Genomic DNA, 21,012 nt, shown 5'->3' on the forward strand with positions numbered 1-21,012 from the left:
GTGGCACCCATGGCGTTCTCCATAGCACTTATGATACAGGTGAGCCCTCCACTTGAAATGATGAACCCATACTTCCCTCCCCCATTACAAATCCGTCAAGCCCATCCTTGGGAGCACAACTCCCCCGTCATGGAAGCTATATGCACACTCATGGGAATGGCCGGTAAGGGCCTAATGCAAATTTTGGGTAGCATGGACATGACGGCACCATGCATATGGAAATTTTGGGCAGCTAGGCCCTAATGCTCAACCCGGTTCGCATTTAATGCATGGGCAGCATGGTCATTTTGGACAACAAGGTCCTAATGTGCAATTTGGTCCTCATGTAATGCATGGGCAGCATGGCCCACATGGAAATTTTGGACAACCAGGGTTTGGACAGCAAGGCATGTATGGGAAGCACAACATACATGGGCAGCATGTAGCACATGGCATACATGGAGAGCAAGGCTCAAACGAGCTGCATGACAAGATTGTGTTTGCTAAGTTTAATGGGCAATCCTCATCCTCGATTGAATTAGAGAAATGGACCTCTAAATTGGAAGCCTATTTTCTCATTTATCCCCGTACCGATGAGGCAAAGATTATTTTTGCCTCCCTTCATCTATTAGGTTTTGCCCACACATGGTGGAGATTTATTCAAATAGAAAATCAGCAATTTCATGATTGGGAAGATTTCAAGATGCATATGATCCAAGTTTTTGTCTCCCCGGTAGAGAACGAATGTTTGGCTAGGCAATGATATCAGTTTGATCAGCAAAATCTCACCGTGAGGGAGTATACCAACCAGTTTATGAACCTATCCATGTATGTTGAGGCCATCAATGATGAGGCCAAATTGCATAAATACATTTATGGGCTAGATGCGCATCGTTCACCTGATGTAATGGCTCAAAAGCCAACCACCTTGTTTGTAGCCATAGAATTGGCTGAATGATATGGTCGAAAATACCGTCGCAATGAGGGCATGCATCCCATTGCAGGACAACAAAGATACCCTACTAGGAAACCCCCATATGCCAGTAATTATCACAGCAACAATGCAGGGAATGGCAGCCCTAAAATCCCCACCTACCCCACTTTTAATGCTGAAAGGAAAAATGGCAGTTTTGGGAAAGTACCCCCTTTCAAAAGTGACCTAAAGTATGCTGAAAATAAGACACGTAATGGTTTCAAACGTAATGGTAAAAAATTCATTCCTCCTGAGGTTGTCAAGGATCGCAAGGCTAAGGGCTTGTGCTTTAAATGTGGCGATAAGTACACGACTGATCATGCATCCAAATGCCCCTTTAAGAATGCCATTGCCAAGTTTAACAGTGTGTATGTGCTAGAAGATAGTGACAAGTTGGAAGAGGACTCACATGACAACTCTCCCATGATGACACTTGCTGAAAATATTGAATATGAAGAGGATCTTGACACCGATAAGTTTTATGACTCACCAGACGGGTTCCCTTTTGACCCTGGTTGTGCTGCCCCATAGATGGCATGCTTGGGAATGACCCTTTGCACCCCACACTTACCACTATATCAGCTTGGTCGATCTCCATGGATGCATGGACCAGCTCTAGGAGCCCGAAGAACCTACGGATAAATGGTAACATTGATGGCAAGAATGTATACATTCTTATAGATAGTGGCAGCACACACAATTTTGTGAGAAAATCAACTCTTGCCCCAACTCTTGCCCCTTTTGACATGTGTTCCTACTAGATTACAGCAATCTCTTAGGGTTCAAGTGGCCAATGGAAGTGAGGAAATAAGCTCCCATGTATGCACACAAGTCTCTTATGTTGGCCGAAAATTATACAGCAAAGGTGGACTTAATTACCCTTGATATGGGCACTGTGGATGTTATTTTAGGTTGTGATTGGCTAGGAAAAATCTCTATGGACTTCTCTCAGTTGTATATGGAGTTTGTAATGCATGGGCAGCTTGTACATTTGGAGGGCATCAAAGAAATTTCATATTTTCAGCTTATAACAGCAAGACAACTCAAAAAAGAATTCAAAAAACACTCATAGATCTTTGTCTTGCATTTACATAAGGATAATGATGACCAGCGCATGTTGGGGAAGCAAAATGCAGCACTAAAAGCACTTTTGGCTGAATATGAGGACCTATCTCAGCCCCCCACCACTCTCCCACCTCAGAGATCGATGGATCACTCGATTGACTTGGAGCCCCATGCCAAGCCCATCAATAAACCCCCATATCGGCTCTCTAAATGTGAGCGAGAGGAAGTAGCTGAGCAAGTCAAGGAGCTCACTGAAATGGGATTCATAGAGCCTAGCTTTTCCCCTTATGCCTCCCCGATTCTATTGGTTAAGAAAAATGATGGATCCTTCCGGTTGTGCATTGACTACCGTGATCTCAATAAGATCAGTGTAAAAAACAGATACCCCATCCCTCGAATCGATGACTTGCTTGATGAGCTGAAGGGAGCACGCTACTTCACCAAGATTGATTTGCAATCCGGCTACCACCAAATCAGAATGAGAGTGGGTGATGAAGTTAAAGTAGCCTTCTTGACTGACCGTGGCTTGTACCATTTCCTTGTCATGCTGTTTGGGCTCACTAAGGCCCCCGCCACGTTTCAGAGCCTAATAAACAAAATATTGTAGCCATGTCTTTTCCAGTTTGTGTTGGTATTCTTTGATGATATACTCATTTATAGCAAGTCACTATATGAGCATTTGAAGCATGTCAGACAAATTTATGATATACTAAGAGAGCACCGATTATTTTCCAAGGAAAGCAAGTGTATCTTTATGCAAATAGAGGTTGAGTACTTGGGACACATTGTTAGTGAAAAAGGCATCCAAGCTGACCCTAAGAAAGTGTAGTGTGTTCTAGATTGTCCCACACCCACTACCACTACCTCCTTGCGTGGTTTTCTTAGCCTCTCCTCTTTTTATCGAAGATTTATTTGCCATTATGCCACAATTGTAGCACCATTAACTGACAGGTGGATAAAAGAGGCCTTCTTATGGGATGATTTGGCTGATCGCAGTTTTGAAAGAATTTCTCACTTCAACCCCCATCCTCATATGCCCCAACTTTTCAAAGGATTTTACCATCCAGTGTGATGCTAGTGGATGGGGTATTGGTGCAGTCTTGCCGTAAGAACATGGTGTAATAGCATTTGAGATCCAGAAATTGGATGATAAAGAGAGATAGTTGCATGTCTATGATCAAGAGATGTTGACAGTCATTCATGCTATTAAAAAGTAGCATCACTACTTGTATGGCAGTAAATTTAAAGTGAAAAGTGACCATTGTGTGTTCAAATACTTCTTGACTGAGCTCAATCTCACTCCCAAACAACGTAGATGGGTAGCTACCCTGCAGAACTATGACTTTGAGATTACCCACACCTGTGGCAAGGACAATGTAGTGGCTGATGCATTCTCTCGCATGTGGGCATGCAAGGTTTCATGTATCACTGAACTCCACCATGATTGGATTGAAGAGCTCCAAGAGGCCTACTTGCTTGTGATGTTGAATTTAGCCCTCTTTTTCAGAAATTACAGCAAGGTGTTATGGATGAAAACTCTCAATATCAGCTCCACAATAGCCTCATTTGGATCCATGGCCGTATCGTAATTCCCTATGCCTCTCCTTTTACCCAAAGGATACTTGAAGAGATGCATTCTTCACCGATTTCTAGCCACTTAGGGGTGTTCAAAACATATGACCGCATTTCAAAAAGCTTTCATTGGAAAGGCCTATGGTGAGATGTTAAAGACTTTGTGCCTAGATGTGTGCCTTGTGAACAAAATAAAGATAGCACTCTTAAACCGGGTGGATTGTTGCAGCCCTTGCCTATCTCGGAAGGAAAATGGACCCATATTACCATGGATTTCATCACCGGTTTACCTACAACCAAGAAGGGTTGTAATAGCATCTATGTGGTAGTTGACCAGTACACTAAAGAAGCCCATTTCATCCCTACAAAATCTCAGTTTACAGCATCTCAAGTTGCCATTCAGTTTATGGAGCATGTATTTAAGTTGCATGGCTTGCCCCACGTCATAGTACATGATCGGGACACCAAATCTATGAGTCAGTTTTGGCAAACAATTTTTAGCTCCATGGGGACCCAATTGGGAGCGCTCCGTGTATAGCCTATCATCCCCAAATGGATGGGCAGACCAAGTGAGTCAACAAGTGGCTTGAGACGTTGCGACATTTTTGTCATTATGTGCAAAATTCTTGGGATATATGGCTGTATTTGGCTGAATTTTCTTATAACAACTCCACTCATTCAAGCATTGGAGTCTCCCCCTTCGAAACATTGTATGGTTATCGGGTGCCCCTCCCCACCGTGATCTTCAATGAAAAGCTCAACCCCCTTGGAAAATAAGAGTTGGACCGCATGCAAGCTTTACTTCAACAATGCAAGGCAAATCTCAAAAGGGCTCAAGAGCACATGAAGCTCATTGTTGATGCAAAAAGGAGACCCCTTGACTTTCAAGAGGATGAATTGGTACTCCTCAAGGTCCCCAAGTCCCATTATGCTACAATAAAGGACGGTTCTTGCAACAAGTTGGCACACCGTTACTATGTGCCCTACACAATCATTAAGAACATTGGGGAATTGGCCTACCGTCTCCAACTTTCTCCCACTACTAAGATCCATAATGTCTTCCATGTGAGCCAATTGAAACCTTTCATCGTTACTCCTAAAGATCTCGTAGAGGAGCTACCCCCCATAGATGAGGAGGGCTTTATTCAGTATATTCCTGAAGCGGTCATTGCGCAGCGTGAAAAGCAACTCCAGACATGTTCTATTCATGAATACTTGATCAAATGACAAGGCCTACCAACAAAGGAAGCTTCTTGGCGCCCAATATCTATCTTGGACAAATTTTCACACCTCAAGGAGGCCATATTGGCTGGAGCTTAACCACACTTGACCCCTGTTTTGGGCTGCAGTCTACGTTTGGACAGCCCACATCCTGATCCATTTTCAGTCCCATTTTCCATACATAAGCTGAAAGTACACCTCAAGGGCTCCGCGCTGACACCACATTTGCCCCGATCGGGGTTTCCTAGAGGAAGTTATGGCTTTTTTCTCCAACCATACTATCTTGAACAGCACATAGTTACTTCTGGACATCCATCTATTTTGCAACAGTTTTGGTCTTGATGTATTTACAGTGCCCCTCCACCCACATGAGCTGAAAGTACACCTTGTGAGCTCCGTAACGATGCCTCACTTGTTCTGTTGGGAGTATTTTACAAAAAGTTATGGTTGATTTCCTTCAGTAGACCACCTCTATGGGACAACATCCCTTGTTTTTTAGGACAAAACTCTATGAGACGGGATGGTTTGTAATGAGCCAGGAACATGAGAACATGGCATGGAAACATACCAGTCACACTAATGGTATATAAGGTGTAAGAGGGTATTCTAAGGCATCACAGAATTATCAAGAATCTCTCTAATTTCACCTTCACAAGATTTTGTGGCTTCTTCTTCTTCTTCTTCTTCTTCTTTTTCTTCTTCTTCTTCTTCTTCTTCTTCTTCTTCTTCCCTTTTCTACCTTTCTCTCTCTTCTCCCTGTCTTTCTCTCTCCTCTTCTTCTTCTCCTATAGTCCTCTCTATAGCCTGGTCAAGAAGTATTTTCTTTTAGCACATTTCTTCTTTTAGGTTTTTATTTTTCCATACTCTGGCGTGTAAAAAGGATGGAGTTGAGCGTAGTGACCCAAGGAGAACAGGGCATCGGCCTCGGTCCTGTCTTGGTACCCAAGAACCTACCAAGCCCTCGCAAGGCGATACTTAATCCTTTTCTAACGCTCACTTTTATTTTCGCTCCAACCTTCCTTACTTTCTTCTTTTCCAATGAGATGCCACCCCTAGGAAGACAAGGCATTGGTCCCAGGTCTGACTTGTCCCCGGGAACCTACCAGGCCTTCGCACAGCCTGCCATCACGAACTCCTCTATTCGTAATTATGATAGTCAAAATTTAGCATGTTTAGAGAATGAACTGATGGCTCCATCCCACCTTCTTCATTAAACTCAACAGGGATACTTGTCAACATTCATAAGCAGTGATGGCAGAAGACTTTGATCTCCCACACAAAGGTTTCGTCATCTTTCTCAATCACTTTGTCTCCTTTTCTCCACCAAATAAGTTTCCCCTGATGGTATCTCTGCTCCAGATATGGGTGCTTCAAATAAGGAATTAACCACCCCATCAACCAGCTTTAAGCTCTTTTGCAGGTCTCAAATCAGCCACAGCATGGACCTGCAATGCATTTCTCTATGTTAGCATACTTAGAAATAATAAGGTTTAATCTTATTAAGATTAACCTTATTTTCAAATTCTACTCCCTATAGATCAGCTAGTAGAGCTGTAGACCTATTTTTTCCTATCCTGACAATCTTGTAGGGGCCATCCCATCTAGGTTCCACAACTTCCCTGGAAACAGCTCCCTACGCACATCGTAATACAAAACTAATTGCCCTTTTTTAAAGGTATACTTCTTTGCTTTAAGGTCATGCAACTGCTTCATTTGACGTTTAGCTACCTCCTGGTGTAATAAGCTCTGCAATTTCAACTCATCCAGGTGGGCTAAGGTCATGAAACGTTCAAAGAGTGCATCCTCGTCTCCCAAAGAGTGGTTAATTGCAAACTGTATGGTTGGCAACTCGATTTCGAGGGGTAACACACACTCTTCCCCATAAACTAATTTAAATGGAGTATGGCTGGTAGCTCACTTGAATGTTGTATTGTACGCCCATACTGCCACATATAACTTCCTGTCCTAGTCTCGTTTCTTCTTAGAGACTATTTTAGACAAGATACCCACAAGCTGATTATTAGTACTTTCGACTTGTCCGTTTGCTTAAGGATTATAGGGGGTCATTTTATTGTGCTTGATTTACCAAGCTTTAGTTAGGCTTTTGATCACTTTATTCAAAAAGTGGGTTCCATGGTCCTTCAGTGGACCGAAACGGCAAATAATCTACTCTAAGAGGAAACTTGCAGTCTCTTTTGCATTGTCCTGCCTCGTTGCCTATGCTTCTAACCATTTTATAAAATAATTAGTTGCTACTATAATGTACCTCTTCAGAGTAGTAGACGACGGGGTGATAGGACCCACAAAATCAATGCCCCACTTCTCAAATGGAAGGATAGCCATGATAGGCGTAAGTGGGCATTTCTTATTCTCTCTGTTGTCATGTCTTTGACAGGTATCACATCTCTTAACGTACTCAAGGGAATCTTGGAAGATGGACGGCCACCGATATCTAGCTCTTAAAGCATTATGTGCCGTCAACCGTCCAACGAAGTGCCCTCCACACGCAGAGTCATGGCACTCTTCCAAGATGAAAGGAACCTCGTCAGGCATCACACATCGGCGGTAGATATCATCAACACCCTGCCGATATAGTGTTCCTGCGATTAAGGAAAACTTCAAAGACTATTGTCTGATTTTCCTCTTTTCTGATTTTGATAAACTAGCTCTAGTCTCTGCCGTTGATAGATAATGCGTGATAGCAACATACCAAGATGGGATAGAAGCTGTATCGATTTTAAACATTTCTTCGATATCACTTTCTTCAGCCAAAGTCTCTTTCGGCTCCCCAAAATCCACAAGGCATTCCACAATCCCCTACAACCTCGGTGGCTTACTCTTAATCTCATAATCGAATTCCTGCAAAGTGATTAAACACTTTGCCAAACGATCAGGTGGTTGCAGCTTGTTCATAAGCAATCTAAGCCCTTCCGCTTTCGTATAGAAAACTACCTTCTCATAGAGGATGTAGTGCCTGAATTTTTTAGTCGCAAAGACCATCGTAAGGCACAACTTCTCCATGTAGGTATAGTTAATTTCTGATATGCCCAATTTTTGACTAGCAAAAACTATCGGATGATACCATTTTTCCTTCCAGATTTGGGCTAAACAACAGCTGATACTATGCATGGTGGTTACTGAAAATATGTAAAATGCCTCGCCTCTTTTAGGTACTTTTAAAACTTGTGCTTTTACTAGCTCCTATTTCACATCCTCGAAAGCTACCTTACAAGGGTCGCTCCATACAAATAAATAGATTAAGGATAATAAGCTCATTAATGGCAACGTCCTTTCTGCCAAGGCATTTATAAACCTCTGATAGTACCCTATCGATGACAGAAAGCTATGTACCTCTTTGGGAGTGCGTGGTGGACTCATAGTGACTATAACCTTGATCTTTTCAGGGTCAGTTTGCGATCCCTACTGAACTGACCACATGACCTAGCAATAGCCCATAAGGCACTCCAAAGATACACTTCCGTGGGTTAAGAGTGATACAAAATTGTCTGCAGTGCTCAAAGGACTTTCTTAAGATAATCAACATCCTTTCCCTTACAGTGGCTGCCCCCAGGTCATCAATAAATACTTTCAACTCATCTGGGGAGACGTCACCAAAGGTCTTGTTTGCTGTTCATTGCCATGATCCAGGTGCATTGCACAAACCAAAGGCCATCACATGGTATGCAAAAGTGCCAAAAATAGTAATGAAAGTTGTTTTCAACTTGTCCTCTTTTGCAATTGCCATCTGGTTGTATCCTGCAAAGCAATCCATAAACGAATATATTTTCCTACCCCCTTAATTGATCTAAAATCTAGTCAATAAATGGCAACGGGTAGTAATCCTTAACTGTCTGCTTATTCAGCTCTCTAAAATCTACACATAGTCAGATCTGGTTGTTTTTCTTCTTCCTAATAACAATTGGTGAACACCATTCTGTGTGTTGTATAGGGAAGATTAAACCAGCTTTCCGTAACTTCTGTAGCTCCTCAAATAGTCCGTCCCTCAATTCAGAAGGCATATGCCTTACTTTCTGATGCACAGGATGACTACCTTCTTTTACAGGAATTGTATGAATAGCCAGGCTGGGAGGAATGCCTCTCAGCTTGTCATAACTTCAAGCAAAGATATCGCGGAATTCTTGAATCAAGGACACATAGTCCTCCCTTTCTGCTGAACTAAGCATGGAACCTAATCTAATTGGTCATAAATCATTTGGTGTACCAAGGTTCAACTCAATCACATCCGTGTCTCTTATCCTATCTTGCGGCTCTATCGACTCATTTAGAGTTATCTGATAAATATCCTCTGTAGTGGACCTCTCTTTAGATTCATTGCTGGATTATGTCTCACTACCAAATGGATCATCTGTTGTCTCTAATTCAGTGGAGGATAAAGGAGCTCTCTCACTCTGAGGAGACTCAAGGTAAGCATCGACTATTACTCGATTAGCACCTCTACCTAGAACCACTCGACTGGTGGGTATATCAACTTGACAGTTTGCTCGTAAGATCCAAGGCCTACCTAGCAAGACTCGATAGCTAGGACGTTCTACAAATCTTATAACCCTAAAGTCCAAGAAGCATTCTACACTTGCCACTGTAACATGGACTTTAGTAACACAACCTTCTGGTTGCCTTAGACTATCATTAGCCATTCTAAGAAGGGTGAAGCCATCTTTTTGGATGCCTAGACCCAACCTCTCCATCAACTCTGAACTCATGATATTGATGGAGGACCCAGTGTCTATGATAGCATGCTCCACTAATATTCCATCCACGTATCTTGGAACCCTAGCGCAGTTCTTTTCAACATGATCAAACCAATCTTCCCCTATTCGTGCTATGCCCAAAGGTTTTACAATATACCCAATACGCAGGATCTTCTTGAATTCCTTGCATACTCCTGGAGATAATTTAATCAACTATAAGAGGTTTACATCTGGTTTGACTTCGCAAAGAGAACTTACTAAATCAAAATCATGATAGGTAGCCAAAGCTCTCTTTTCTTGCCAAACCATTCTTTCTTTTGGTCTTGGGACCAGCTCTAGTGCTCCTTTTTTAGCTCTTGCCTTCTTTCTTGGCATTTCCTCATCCTTCTTAGGATCGACTTTTCTGTCAACAGGCCTTAGAGATCCACCTTCCATGCCAGGATTCAGGACTTGCATCCCCTTATCCCCTTGCTTAGGGTTTCCCTCGAACGGTTTTGCATTATCTTTATCACCCTCTTTAGCCTTTTGGACTCTTGTCACGGCTCATAGGTTGGAGGTTTCAGCACCATTGATACGTACAGCCTCGATAAGGTTGACTCCATTGGCTTATGGCAACTCCTCTATAGTGGTCTTTCCCCTTTGCAATATTTGTTTTAGTCCATCATTTTGCTGGAGGTTATTACCTTGCACTCTATGATTAACTGGACTTGGCTGTTTAATCCCTTGTTGGAGGGAACTAATCTTCCTCCAACAGGTAGCGGCTAAGTGGCCCGACTTCCCACAAATATCACATTTAACATTTAGACAGTTTCTAGGAAAATGTTGTCCACCACACCACTTATAGCTGAATCTTGAGGGACCACCCTCTTCAGGGCGTCGACTCCCTATCAGATCCTACTGCTTCTTCAGGAAATTGACGTCAACCGCTATTTGCCAATATTGTTCGGAGATCATGTAAGTGTAGTGCTTCATCATATCCTTAACTTCGCCAAGGACATAAGAGGCACTCGACTCATAGCCTTGATCATCTATCCGTTGTTCCATTGGCCTGACAATTTGATTGGGCATTGGTTGTTGACTCACAGGAACCACATTAGGGTTCAAAGCTTGGCTCCCAACATTTGGTGGAGCCAACTGACTAGCCATAGGCATAGTCACACTGGGAGGAGCTGGCAGCAAAGGTACATTTTTTACCATACTTCCTGTCCCATTAGGGTTATTCATAGGCATCCCTTGACTTCCATTTATCAATAGTAAATTGCCTCCAGGTACTAGACCCGCATTAAGATTTATTCGAGAGGAGTAGGCCATTTGTATTCGTGACTCTACTCCTTCTTCCCGCGTGATGGCAGTGTCTATATCAACCAAAGCCACACTGCTCAATTGTACCTAAATATTGAAATCCAATACATGCAAGAAGTATTGCAATTGGGCAGCTGGCGGAATAGGAATGTAAGTTTGTAACTTACGAAATACTTCCTTAAGCTTCTTAGCATAGGCTTTCACATTCTGATGGGGGTCTTGGCGTGCTATATTCAAAACACGCAACCAGTATTGGTCACCTCTTTTAGGGGTATATTTTCCTCAGAAAGTTGCATAAAATTGGTTGATTATAGTTATGGTTCCAGTCTCTATGCTATGATACCATACTGCAGCCCTTCCTTTTAATGTCATGTTACAGAACATCATAAGATGTCCCTCATCTTGAATGCGGTAATTAAACATTAATCTTTGGAATTCACAAATGTGAAACTCCACATCTTCTTCGGCTAATCCATTAAAAATGGGCAAAGACACTCCTAAAGCTGGCAGATCCAGTGTCCCTGCAGGAATTGCAGCTTGGAGTGTGGCTGGTCTTTGCAGCTCCACAAACTTACGGACTTCTGGTTGTAATCCTCTGAGAAACACCCCCTTCTAAATGCCATCATCTAGATTATGGTTAGTCCATCTCTTCAGGATGGATTCCATTCGTGAGACATAAGCTTCTACTCTTTCTCCAGAGGATTGACTTAAATTCATAAATTCCTCTCGCATTCGCTTTTCAAAACCTTCACGTCTGAATTTAGTGAGGAAGGCCAACTTCAAGTCGTCCCATGTGCCAAAAGTTCCTACTGCTTGTCTCTCATACCATTGAAATGCTACGCCCTTAAAATAAATTGATAGTATGTCTCACCTTTGATAAGAAACCTCGTGCGTATTCCCACTCTTCTTGAGATATATTAATTTCCTCTTTTTCCATTCTCTCCATTTCCTCATGTAACCAATCTATATCAATATGACGTGGGAGTGCATTTAGATGATCTGGAAATGAGACATTACGTCTATATCTAGTGCAAAATTCTTGTCTTTCGCTTTTTCTTCTTGCCCTTACTTCATTACATATTGTCAACCATTTGCTCATTACATCACTATTGAGCACACAAAAACTATTTAACTTACGAAGTTCTTCTTTTGTTAGCACTTTACTCATTCCTTTTCCTTGAGGTACTATAGAGGTCATCCTCAAGTCTTCATCATCTTTCCATATTCGTGGTTGAGAGGGATCCACTTCAGCAAGATATTCAGAGATATAAAAAAGGGATGATTGCACTAACCAACCCTCAGCCATGCTTCCCTCAGGCCGTGCTTTTTGCCTCACAAAATCTTTCAAGGTTTTCATGAAGTGCTCAAGAAAAAACATCCACCTTGCATGAACTGCCCCACAAAGTGAGATCTCATCAATCAAATGTATGAGTAAATGTAATTGAGTAGTCAAAATGGATCGAGGAAAAATTTCATCCACCAAACAAACCACCTCAACAGATAATACTCGAGCATCTTGCAATGTGTTTGGATCAATTTCCTTCGAGCTCACGTATCTGTCAGGATGTATTTGAGAATTGTTTATTTTTGTGTAGAAATTCAAAGATATATAATGAAAAATACAATGTATACACACCTCACAAGCTCTCCCATCTTGTAAATGATATCATGTACATCTTTGGATACACAATGGGATATGCTAGTAGGAAGTACGACTTGAATGTAAAAAATATTCATAGATCAAATGATTAGTTGAGAAAAAAGTCATCATATCCCAAAGTTTACACATAGTTACTCCACTAATTACTATATTCATGGTTAGAGATACCCTTACTTGAATCATTTTGTGCCAATCGTGGGACTTCAAACTAGATAGTTACTCCACACCTCTTTTCTTTTTCTTTATGAAGGCTCCCTTGAGACATCTCATACATCCTATGGGTGTTCGAAAGCTATATATTTGTTCCTTCACTATTGTTTCCTCATTCTTTGACAACATCCAAGGTGCATGGGGTAGCTCAAACTTTCCTCTGGGTCCAATGCGTGGCCAGGCTCTTCTCATGCAACCAATGTTACGTAAATCCTCCCTTACATTAACTGAATCACGAGCCCCTATCAAGTGATCCCATAATGTATATACAACATTTTTGAATATGTGCATGGGGTCCAACAGGTGATTGATCTTGAGTTCAGTCCAGTACGGAAGATGAAAAAATATAGAGAACCTAACAAACAAACAATATATTATGTAAACAATTCATCATGCTAAATACTTTAAAGTCAATCGAGAGAAATGCACTTCTTACCGACTCATGCCGAGTGGAGGGTGGCTGTCGGCATTAATCCACCTCTCCTTCCAATCTCTAATGGTTAGAGATTGTGGAGTCATTCCATTAGTAGGGAGAACATATTTGGGATGGTCAATAGGAAGAAATCGATGATGATTGTCGTAGATAACCTTCTTTAAACGTGCCTGCCTAGAGGAAACTAGAGAGGGACCGCAAATAGAACATGCATGATATCCTGATGTGGTTACACCTGAGAAAACAAGTGAATTAATAAAATGCAATTGATTCAATTCTAGAATTTTAAATATAGAGTTATATACATGTACTTGAACACTCTCCGTATCCTGGAAAGTCATGCATGGTCCACAACAACATGGCCTTCAATGTGAAATCTCTAGAGGATGCAGATGCACTTGTATCTTGCACCTCAATACCTTCCCATAACATTTCTAACTCTTCAATCAAAGGCTCTAAGTAAATGTCCATGTTTTTTACCTTGTGCTTTCCAAGAATCAGAAGGGACAACATTACATGTCCCTTTTTAATTGCCATGGATGGAGGAATATTATAGTTCACCAATACCACTGGCCATACACTGTATGATGTGCTTTTGATGCCAAATGGATTGATTCCATCCATACCTAAACCAAATCTCAAATTTCTTGGCTCTTCTTTGAAAACGGGCCACAAATTATCTATATGTTGCCATGTCGGTGTGTTTGCAGGGATCCTCCATTTTCCATCACGCGTCTATATTAGCGTTTATTTGCGCGTCTATATTCACATCTATACTCGCGTCTACATGAACAATAGACACACATATACATGCCAAAATAGACGCGCACGTCAAAATTCAAACCATACTTAAATCATTTCTTTTCAAATTGCGCATTTTCTTTCTTGCGTTTTTTGCAGTTTTGAAGCTTGAGTTTAGTCGACATGCAGTCTCTTCATGCCTCACCTCCTCATGACTCACCTCTTCTTTCATTTCAAACATACAAGAAGGGAAAAAGGAAAGCCAAGGAGAGGAAGAAAGAGAGAACAAGAAGAAGCAGCAAGTAAGCAAGCAAGCATCAAGGGAGGGTAACTTACCAAGGAGAGGAAGAAGGAGAAGGAAGAAGCGCCACCACCTGCCATACCAAACACCCAAGGTGACTCTCTCTCTCTCTCTCTCTCTTTCTCTCTCTCTCTCTCTCTCTCTCTTTCTCTCTCTTTGTCTCTCTGCTCTGTCTGTGTATTAGGTTTTCTGATTCCATTATGTATTGCATTTTGTAAATCATCAATGGCGGTCATCGGACTAAAATCAGCCGACTAAGCGCGTTTGCTAGCGCATCTACATTTGAGTGTAGACGTAGGTATAGACGCGAAAAAATGTTTCCTCTCATTGCGTCTGAGGACGCATCTTAGAGCGCATCTGCTAGCGCGTGTGCTCTGTAGACTACACGCAATGATACAAGCGTGCACATAGCATTGACCTGGAACGCGTCTGAGAGCGCGTCTAACCTGCAATTTAGACGCGCTTATACACATGCCAAATATCCCAGCTCTAATAGAAAACAATATATTTTTGCAATGATGAATGTGACCCATCCCATGTTTGTGTTTATCAGTTTTCTTGTTTATGAGAAGCATTAGCACTTAAGTTTTCTACTCAATGTCTAAAGAAGCTCTTTGAAAATGTAGGTAATATATGATTTTTGGTATGCAAACAAATTTATATTTTTCCTGTGTTTTTTTTACAGATGTCGTATCCTGGTTCATCTAGCAATGACCCGGATTTGGATCACATGAATGATACATTGGCCTCGTTTGGCAAGGGGGTCAATGCATTTTTTGGAGGTTTTCCTAGTAGGGAAGACTTCATGGACGAACGAGGTGTTCAGTGTCATGTCTGGAACGCCTCTGATGTATTTTCCTGGCACTACTTCCCAAACTCCAATTGCAGGTACTCCACATGCAGGTACTCCATATGAAGGTACTCCACGTGCAGCACCTGTATGTGCATCGGCTGAAGCACAAGCGTCAGCTGACGCACGTGCATCTGCAGAAGCATGTGCATCCAGCGGGGCAGAGGGTAATCGACAGAGAGAGAGGAGGGAGAGTCAAGGGGGAGGACGAGGCTTGTGTGGGGGTTGCCTAGGAGGTGGCAAGCGATCACCCACGTAGAGGAGCTTGTATGCCAGTACTATAGAGTTAGAGATACTGGTGGCATCTTCCATGATGATAAAGGAAGGGATGTAATGGCGTACATGAGGAGCGTCGTGCATGCGACGTATAAAGATTGTTTCATTGCCTTCAAAAATCAGAAAAGTAGCTTGTGGCAGGAGGTGTTGAGGCCAGTCCATAGGAGGTATCCAAATCCTGAGGGTCAGCGATTCTCGGATGATTGGGGACGCACAAAAGTGAGGGATTTGCTTCACAACAAAAGATCCCACCTCATGACACATGCCAAGGACTCACTGCGGAGGCAGGAGGAGGGGCGTGGAGCCTATAGCCAACCACCTATGTGCCACCGCATAGAGTGGAAGAAAACCAAGAAGAAAGCAGCAAAGAAAGTGAAGAGTCGCCAGCACGCAGAGGCGCGACGGATCCAAATGGAAGCCATGGGACCGTCGCATTACGGATCGGGTGGCAGAGAGTCGTGGGAGGTAGAGTTTGTAAGTATATTTTGATTTCTAGTTTTTTAAAATTTATATTTCTTTCAATTCTTTATATAATTTGTTCTAATACATTGTGTCTCATAATTGTTTGTATATATCATAATTGTTTTGCAGACTACTATCGTTTGTAGGATACCTACTCCTAGAGAGGTAGGTTACCATCGAGGCCATAATTGCGCAGCCACATGGCTTCACTTCTATGAGGAGGATCTCATCACTGAGGACCAATACAACCGGGCTATGAGGACTCGACAGCCAGAGGAGGTATGTTTTTCTTACTTTCCTATTAAAAGTATAGCTAATTATAACTTTCTCTCTACCATCTCTACGTAAGCAAACTTGATCTTTTGCGTGTGTAGACAAACCCGGATGTGGAGCATAGCGAGGAGGGGGATAGCGAGGCTAGTAGCCATGGTGGTACTAGCGAAGATGTTTCTTCTTCAGATTCCTAGAGGAGCACCATACCTCCTCTATGGCCTTGTTTTCTTGTATATATATGATCCATCTTTGAGCCTACTGCTTGTGGCCACGCTTTAGGTCGCAAGCACTTAAACTTCCCATGTAAATGCTTTTGAGCTATAATGAATACATGGACTTTTATTTTCAATTCTCGTGCTTTTAGATCCATTGTCTTTTTCCCAAATGCACAATCTGATATATGGGAGGTTTTCTCCAGTTCTGTTTTGCGCGTCTATCCGCACGTCTAAATTGCAGAAAATGCGTGTTTATAAGTGCGTCTACAATGCAGAGTACACGCACTTATACACGCGCTGGATAATTCAAATTTAAAAAATAAATTAAATATCTTTTTTAAAAAAATGAGATTTTTTGTTTTTCGTTCGCGTCTATGGGTGCTTGTAAAAGCGCGTCTATAAGCGTGTCTATATGCCCGTCTAATTGCCAAATAGACGCACTAATAGACGCACAAAATGAATTAAATAAATAGCAATTTTGGCTTATTATCCGCGTCTATTCATGCGTCTATATGTGCATCTATCGCACGTCTATTTTTGCGTGTATATTCGTTCATGCATGCGATTATAGACGCGACACAGTAGACGCGCAAATAGACGGGCGCATCGACGCGCCCGTAAGATTTTCTCTATATTCAAAAATCGCGTCTAAAAGTGCATCTATGAGGCCTTTTTGTTGTAGTGGATGAAGATGATGAAGATAACAAATTTGTTCATTATTAAAAAAGAGATTTATGGTTTCTTTTCAGTTTTGAGATTAATGGCAGAGCCATACACTTAGATTTTGTGTGCTTTGTCCCTGGTTTTGTGGTTGATTATGTTTGTGGGAGGGTTGATGTCATTCACCATGCAACATCAAATTATTAACCAGAATTGAAAGACACAATTTGAGCAAGAAAGAAAGAAAAAACAAGAGAGAGAAGAAATTGAGAAACCATACACAACACAAGATTGGATACAATCTCCTCCCATTTATGGGTGAGCACCTCCCCCATGTATGTATGTATAATATTTAATTAAGCTTTGGCGCTCAAAAGACATTGAAAGCATCCATTCATCTAAGTTCTTGCTTTTCCTTTCCTTGCACTACTTGCCTTTGTGCAAACAAATCAAACACACTATTCCAAATATTTTTACAATAAAAAATAGTATTTCATCTCTTCTAATAAATACATTTTTAAAAAAATCTATTGTTGCATGCACACAAAGTCCTTGCTCTTACAAGCATATACAAAACGTAATGTTTTAGATAATATTTTTCCACACTACGAAGTACATAAATTTTACGTATTAAAATGTGCATTTTAAAATAATAATTCTATCTAAATTCACGTTAATATCTACTCACCACAATACAAAACACATTAGTATCCTCATATCTATTTAATAGGCATAATGCAAATCATGCAAGAAATAAGAAAAGTCCATAATAAATAACATCAACTTATTTCCATAGTAAATTTTAGTAAAATACCTTGATAAATATAATTCCCTAATATTCTAACCCATATTAATCAAAATTAGGCTAATTAGTACTAATCAAATTAATATACTAGCAACTATAATTGAATTAATACTAATTGAATAATGAATCAATACTAACTAACTAATCAACTACTAATGGAATTAGCTAACTACTAAATTACTAAATAATCAAAACTTTATCAAATTAATACTAATTTAAATAAGTAAGCGTTTACTATACTTGAGTAATCGGCTAATTGAATTAATTCATGAATTAAATGAATAATCACTCATCATATGAATTAATTCAACTATCCAAACATTGTTTTGATTAATGAATCGAATCAAGCTATTGAATAATCAACTTAGTTAATATACTTAATAATACTCTAATCAAGTAATAGTAGTTACGTCAAGACTACTATAATTAATTGAACTAACTACAATAATTGATATATCTACTTGAAGTAACTAATTGAATTAATAATCGATAACTAACTAACTATAATCAATAATTAAACTCAATATGAACCTAACTAAACATAAGTTGATACTTAAGTATAATGGATAATGTGACTATTAACTTAACTAATACTCGATAAGTAACTATAAACTAGAATGACTTTATACTAATCATCGATAACTCACTATAAACAATCTAACGAACACTAACTCTAATCCATACCAGCTCTAATTGACAATCAAACTAACTATAATCGATGGTGGCCAGATGATTAGACCATCCTTCGTATGTTATTTTCTAGGAAAAATAGTACAAAGAGGGTTGATCATAAATATTATTACTATTAGGCCGCGAAAAACGCGTGGTTCCTATCAGGCTGCCAAGTGGCATCCCGTTAACTCCGTCCGGCGCGCTGAGAGGTTCGTCCGGCGAAGGGCAGCATGGCAGGGGAGGTGCCCTTCGCGTAGTATATATTGTCGATGAAAGAAGATAGTTCTTATCCCTCTCTGCAGCAGGACCTACAGCTGCTGAAAGACATCTTCAGCAAGCAGTAACGATTAGCCGCGCGTCCTGCACGCAGTCAGCATCGCTCATCACACAATTAATATAACAAAGCTAGACTAGACTACTGCTCCGCGGCTGTTATCGCTGTATGCTATGGCCAACTCTAGATTCAGTTTTCTGATGCTCACAATCTGCGTAGCGACAACATGGGTGGGATTGGCGGTAGGCTCCGATCCAGAGGCCACGACGGACTTCATGTTGCCAGCTGGCACCAGCCAATCTGACATAGATGGCAGCTTCTTCACGTTCAAGGGCTTCCAAGGTGGTGCCAACGCGTCGGCGGGCATGTTTAAGCCGGTGAAGGCCTTCCAGGACCAGTTCCCGGCAGTGACGGGGCTGGGCATCTCCGCCGCCTTCTTGGAGTTCCCGGCGGGCTCCCTGAACCCGCTGCATACGCATCCATGCGCCACGGAGCTCCTGTTCGTGCTAGACGGCACCTTGCTGGTGGGCCTGGTGGACACCTCCAACAAGATGTACAACCAGACTTTGCAGAAGGGTGACCTGTTCGTGTTCCCCAAGGGCCTCGTCCACTTCCAGATGAACCCTGCCAGCTACGGCCCCTCCGCCCATGCCCTGGCTTCCTTCAGTTCTGCTAACCCTGGCACCAACTCCCTCCCCGGGATCCTCTTCGGCTCCGGCATTCCGTCCTCCATTCTCGCACAGGCCTTCCAGGTCTCCTACTCCACTGTCTCCATGCTCCAGAGCCCCTTCCACAAGTGACTGATCGATTGGTATGTGCACTTACCGAATTGATTGCTCGGCCCACCGTGCTGAATACGGTTCCTACTGATCATACTCTAAAGCAACAACGATTTTTCAAACCATCAAAACAGTAAACGTACATGAGTGGAATGATCGCCACCTTTTGCTCCATTTAATGCATCCAACTAAGTATTGCAGAAAATGTAAACTATCATGACTGCTTCTCATGCTCTTGTTCAAAAACTGCTCTCTCCTCTAGTGTCCATTGTTTGCACAGTTGAAGTTTTGCTTCTACAACTTGAGTAATGCCATCCAAGCACCCAGTAATGACTATGACATTGACCAGATCTAGTTGGCCACTCTGATCCTTATTGTGTTTTTACTATGACTAAATCATGTTGGTCTCATCACTGCTAAGTATGACGAAGGGATCTCGCTCGTAGTTTCGGGAAAGGACTAAGGTAACTATATCTACACCATCATGAGTTTGTTTGATAACCACGCTCTCTAGTGGCTGCAAAACATGTAGCCATAGCTTAATTTCCCATGGCCCTTGTCCGTGGCCCCCTGTCCCAATAGCATAATCCACACTTTTGCGAGAAGACGCTCATCAAAACTCCGCAACATTCTCATTTCACCATTGTAATTGAATGGTCCACTGAGTGTTATACTAACGAAAATATTAAGCCTTCCTTGGGTCTTAGTGATGCCAGGAGGCATATTATATGGTGGATTCCGTGCCACAGTGGATTTCGTGAGGTTTAACCGTGGATTCCGTAAGATTTTATTACCGGGGCTCATACACAAAGTGGATTCTTTGTGCGAGAAGTCGATGGGGACGCTTATCCTTTTCGGGCATTTTGTTAATTTAGTGTGTACATGGGTGATTCCATAGCGGGTGATTCCGCAAAATACATATTTAAATTAATAAACGTTTATGAGTTTAGAGAGCGCACTCATGATAAACTAAGGTTAGGATTGATTTCTAACCAATTTATTTATGTATAAGTTGAAGACTGCTAGGTATTCACTTTTGTCGGTTTAATTGTAGTATTTTACTAACGATTGTGAATGCTTTAGTTGATGTGTAGAGATAGCAGCGGTGGTAGTGGAAAGCATTGGAGGATAGTGTGTATTCAAATTTATCGTCAATATTTTTATGGGCGCATACCTTAGGCATGGCGCCTATATTTTGTCGTGCTTATTTATCAAAGCGCTTGATATTTATTTATTATTTTTGTATGCACATGGGCGTATGATTTAGATATTTGTATTTGGACATTGTATTTGGGTACGCCTGACTTCTTGGGCACCCATTAGCTTTAATTCTCTATTTGGCACAAAAGCAGACTCAAAAGCTAAAGCGTGCTATTTTGTAATTTGGGCTATTATTTGAGCTTGAAGATGATTAATACATGAAATACAGGCTTTGTGGAGCGCTCGCACAAGGCATGGGGGGGATCGCACCCAATTGGTCTCTTATTCATGTCGTGCAAGCTTTCTACATTGATTTGTGTGCAAAAAGTAGAGTTATTTTGTTCTTAGGGACCTTCTAATGCTCACTACGTGCGCTTACG

At 41.5% G+C, this 21,012-nt stretch overlaps 1 protein-coding gene across 1 annotated transcript; it reads left to right on the forward strand.

The window, feature by feature from the left end:
- The first annotated feature begins 18,826 nt into the window (after positions 1-18,826).
- LOC148012727 (putative germin-like protein 9-2) lies at positions 18,827-19,453 on the forward strand. The gene has a single exon (XM_087669205.1). The coding sequence runs from the start codon at positions 18,827-18,829 to the stop codon at positions 19,451-19,453; it is 627 nt and encodes a 208-aa protein (XP_087525331.1).
- Positions 19,454-21,012: the final 1,559 nt, after the last annotated feature.

Source organism: Lygodium microphyllum, chromosome 27 (genome assembly GCF_053477565.2).
Source record: "Lygodium microphyllum isolate KBCC chromosome 27, Lygodium_microphyllum_v1.1.10, whole genome shotgun sequence".
Lineage (NCBI taxonomy): Eukaryota > Viridiplantae > Streptophyta > Polypodiopsida > Schizaeales > Lygodiaceae > Lygodium > Lygodium microphyllum.

Coding starts and splice junctions, on each gene's coding strand:
- LOC148012727 (XM_087669205.1), top strand. CDS start 18,827: ATGGCCAACTCTAGATTCAGTTTTCTGATGCTCACAATCTGCGTAGCG.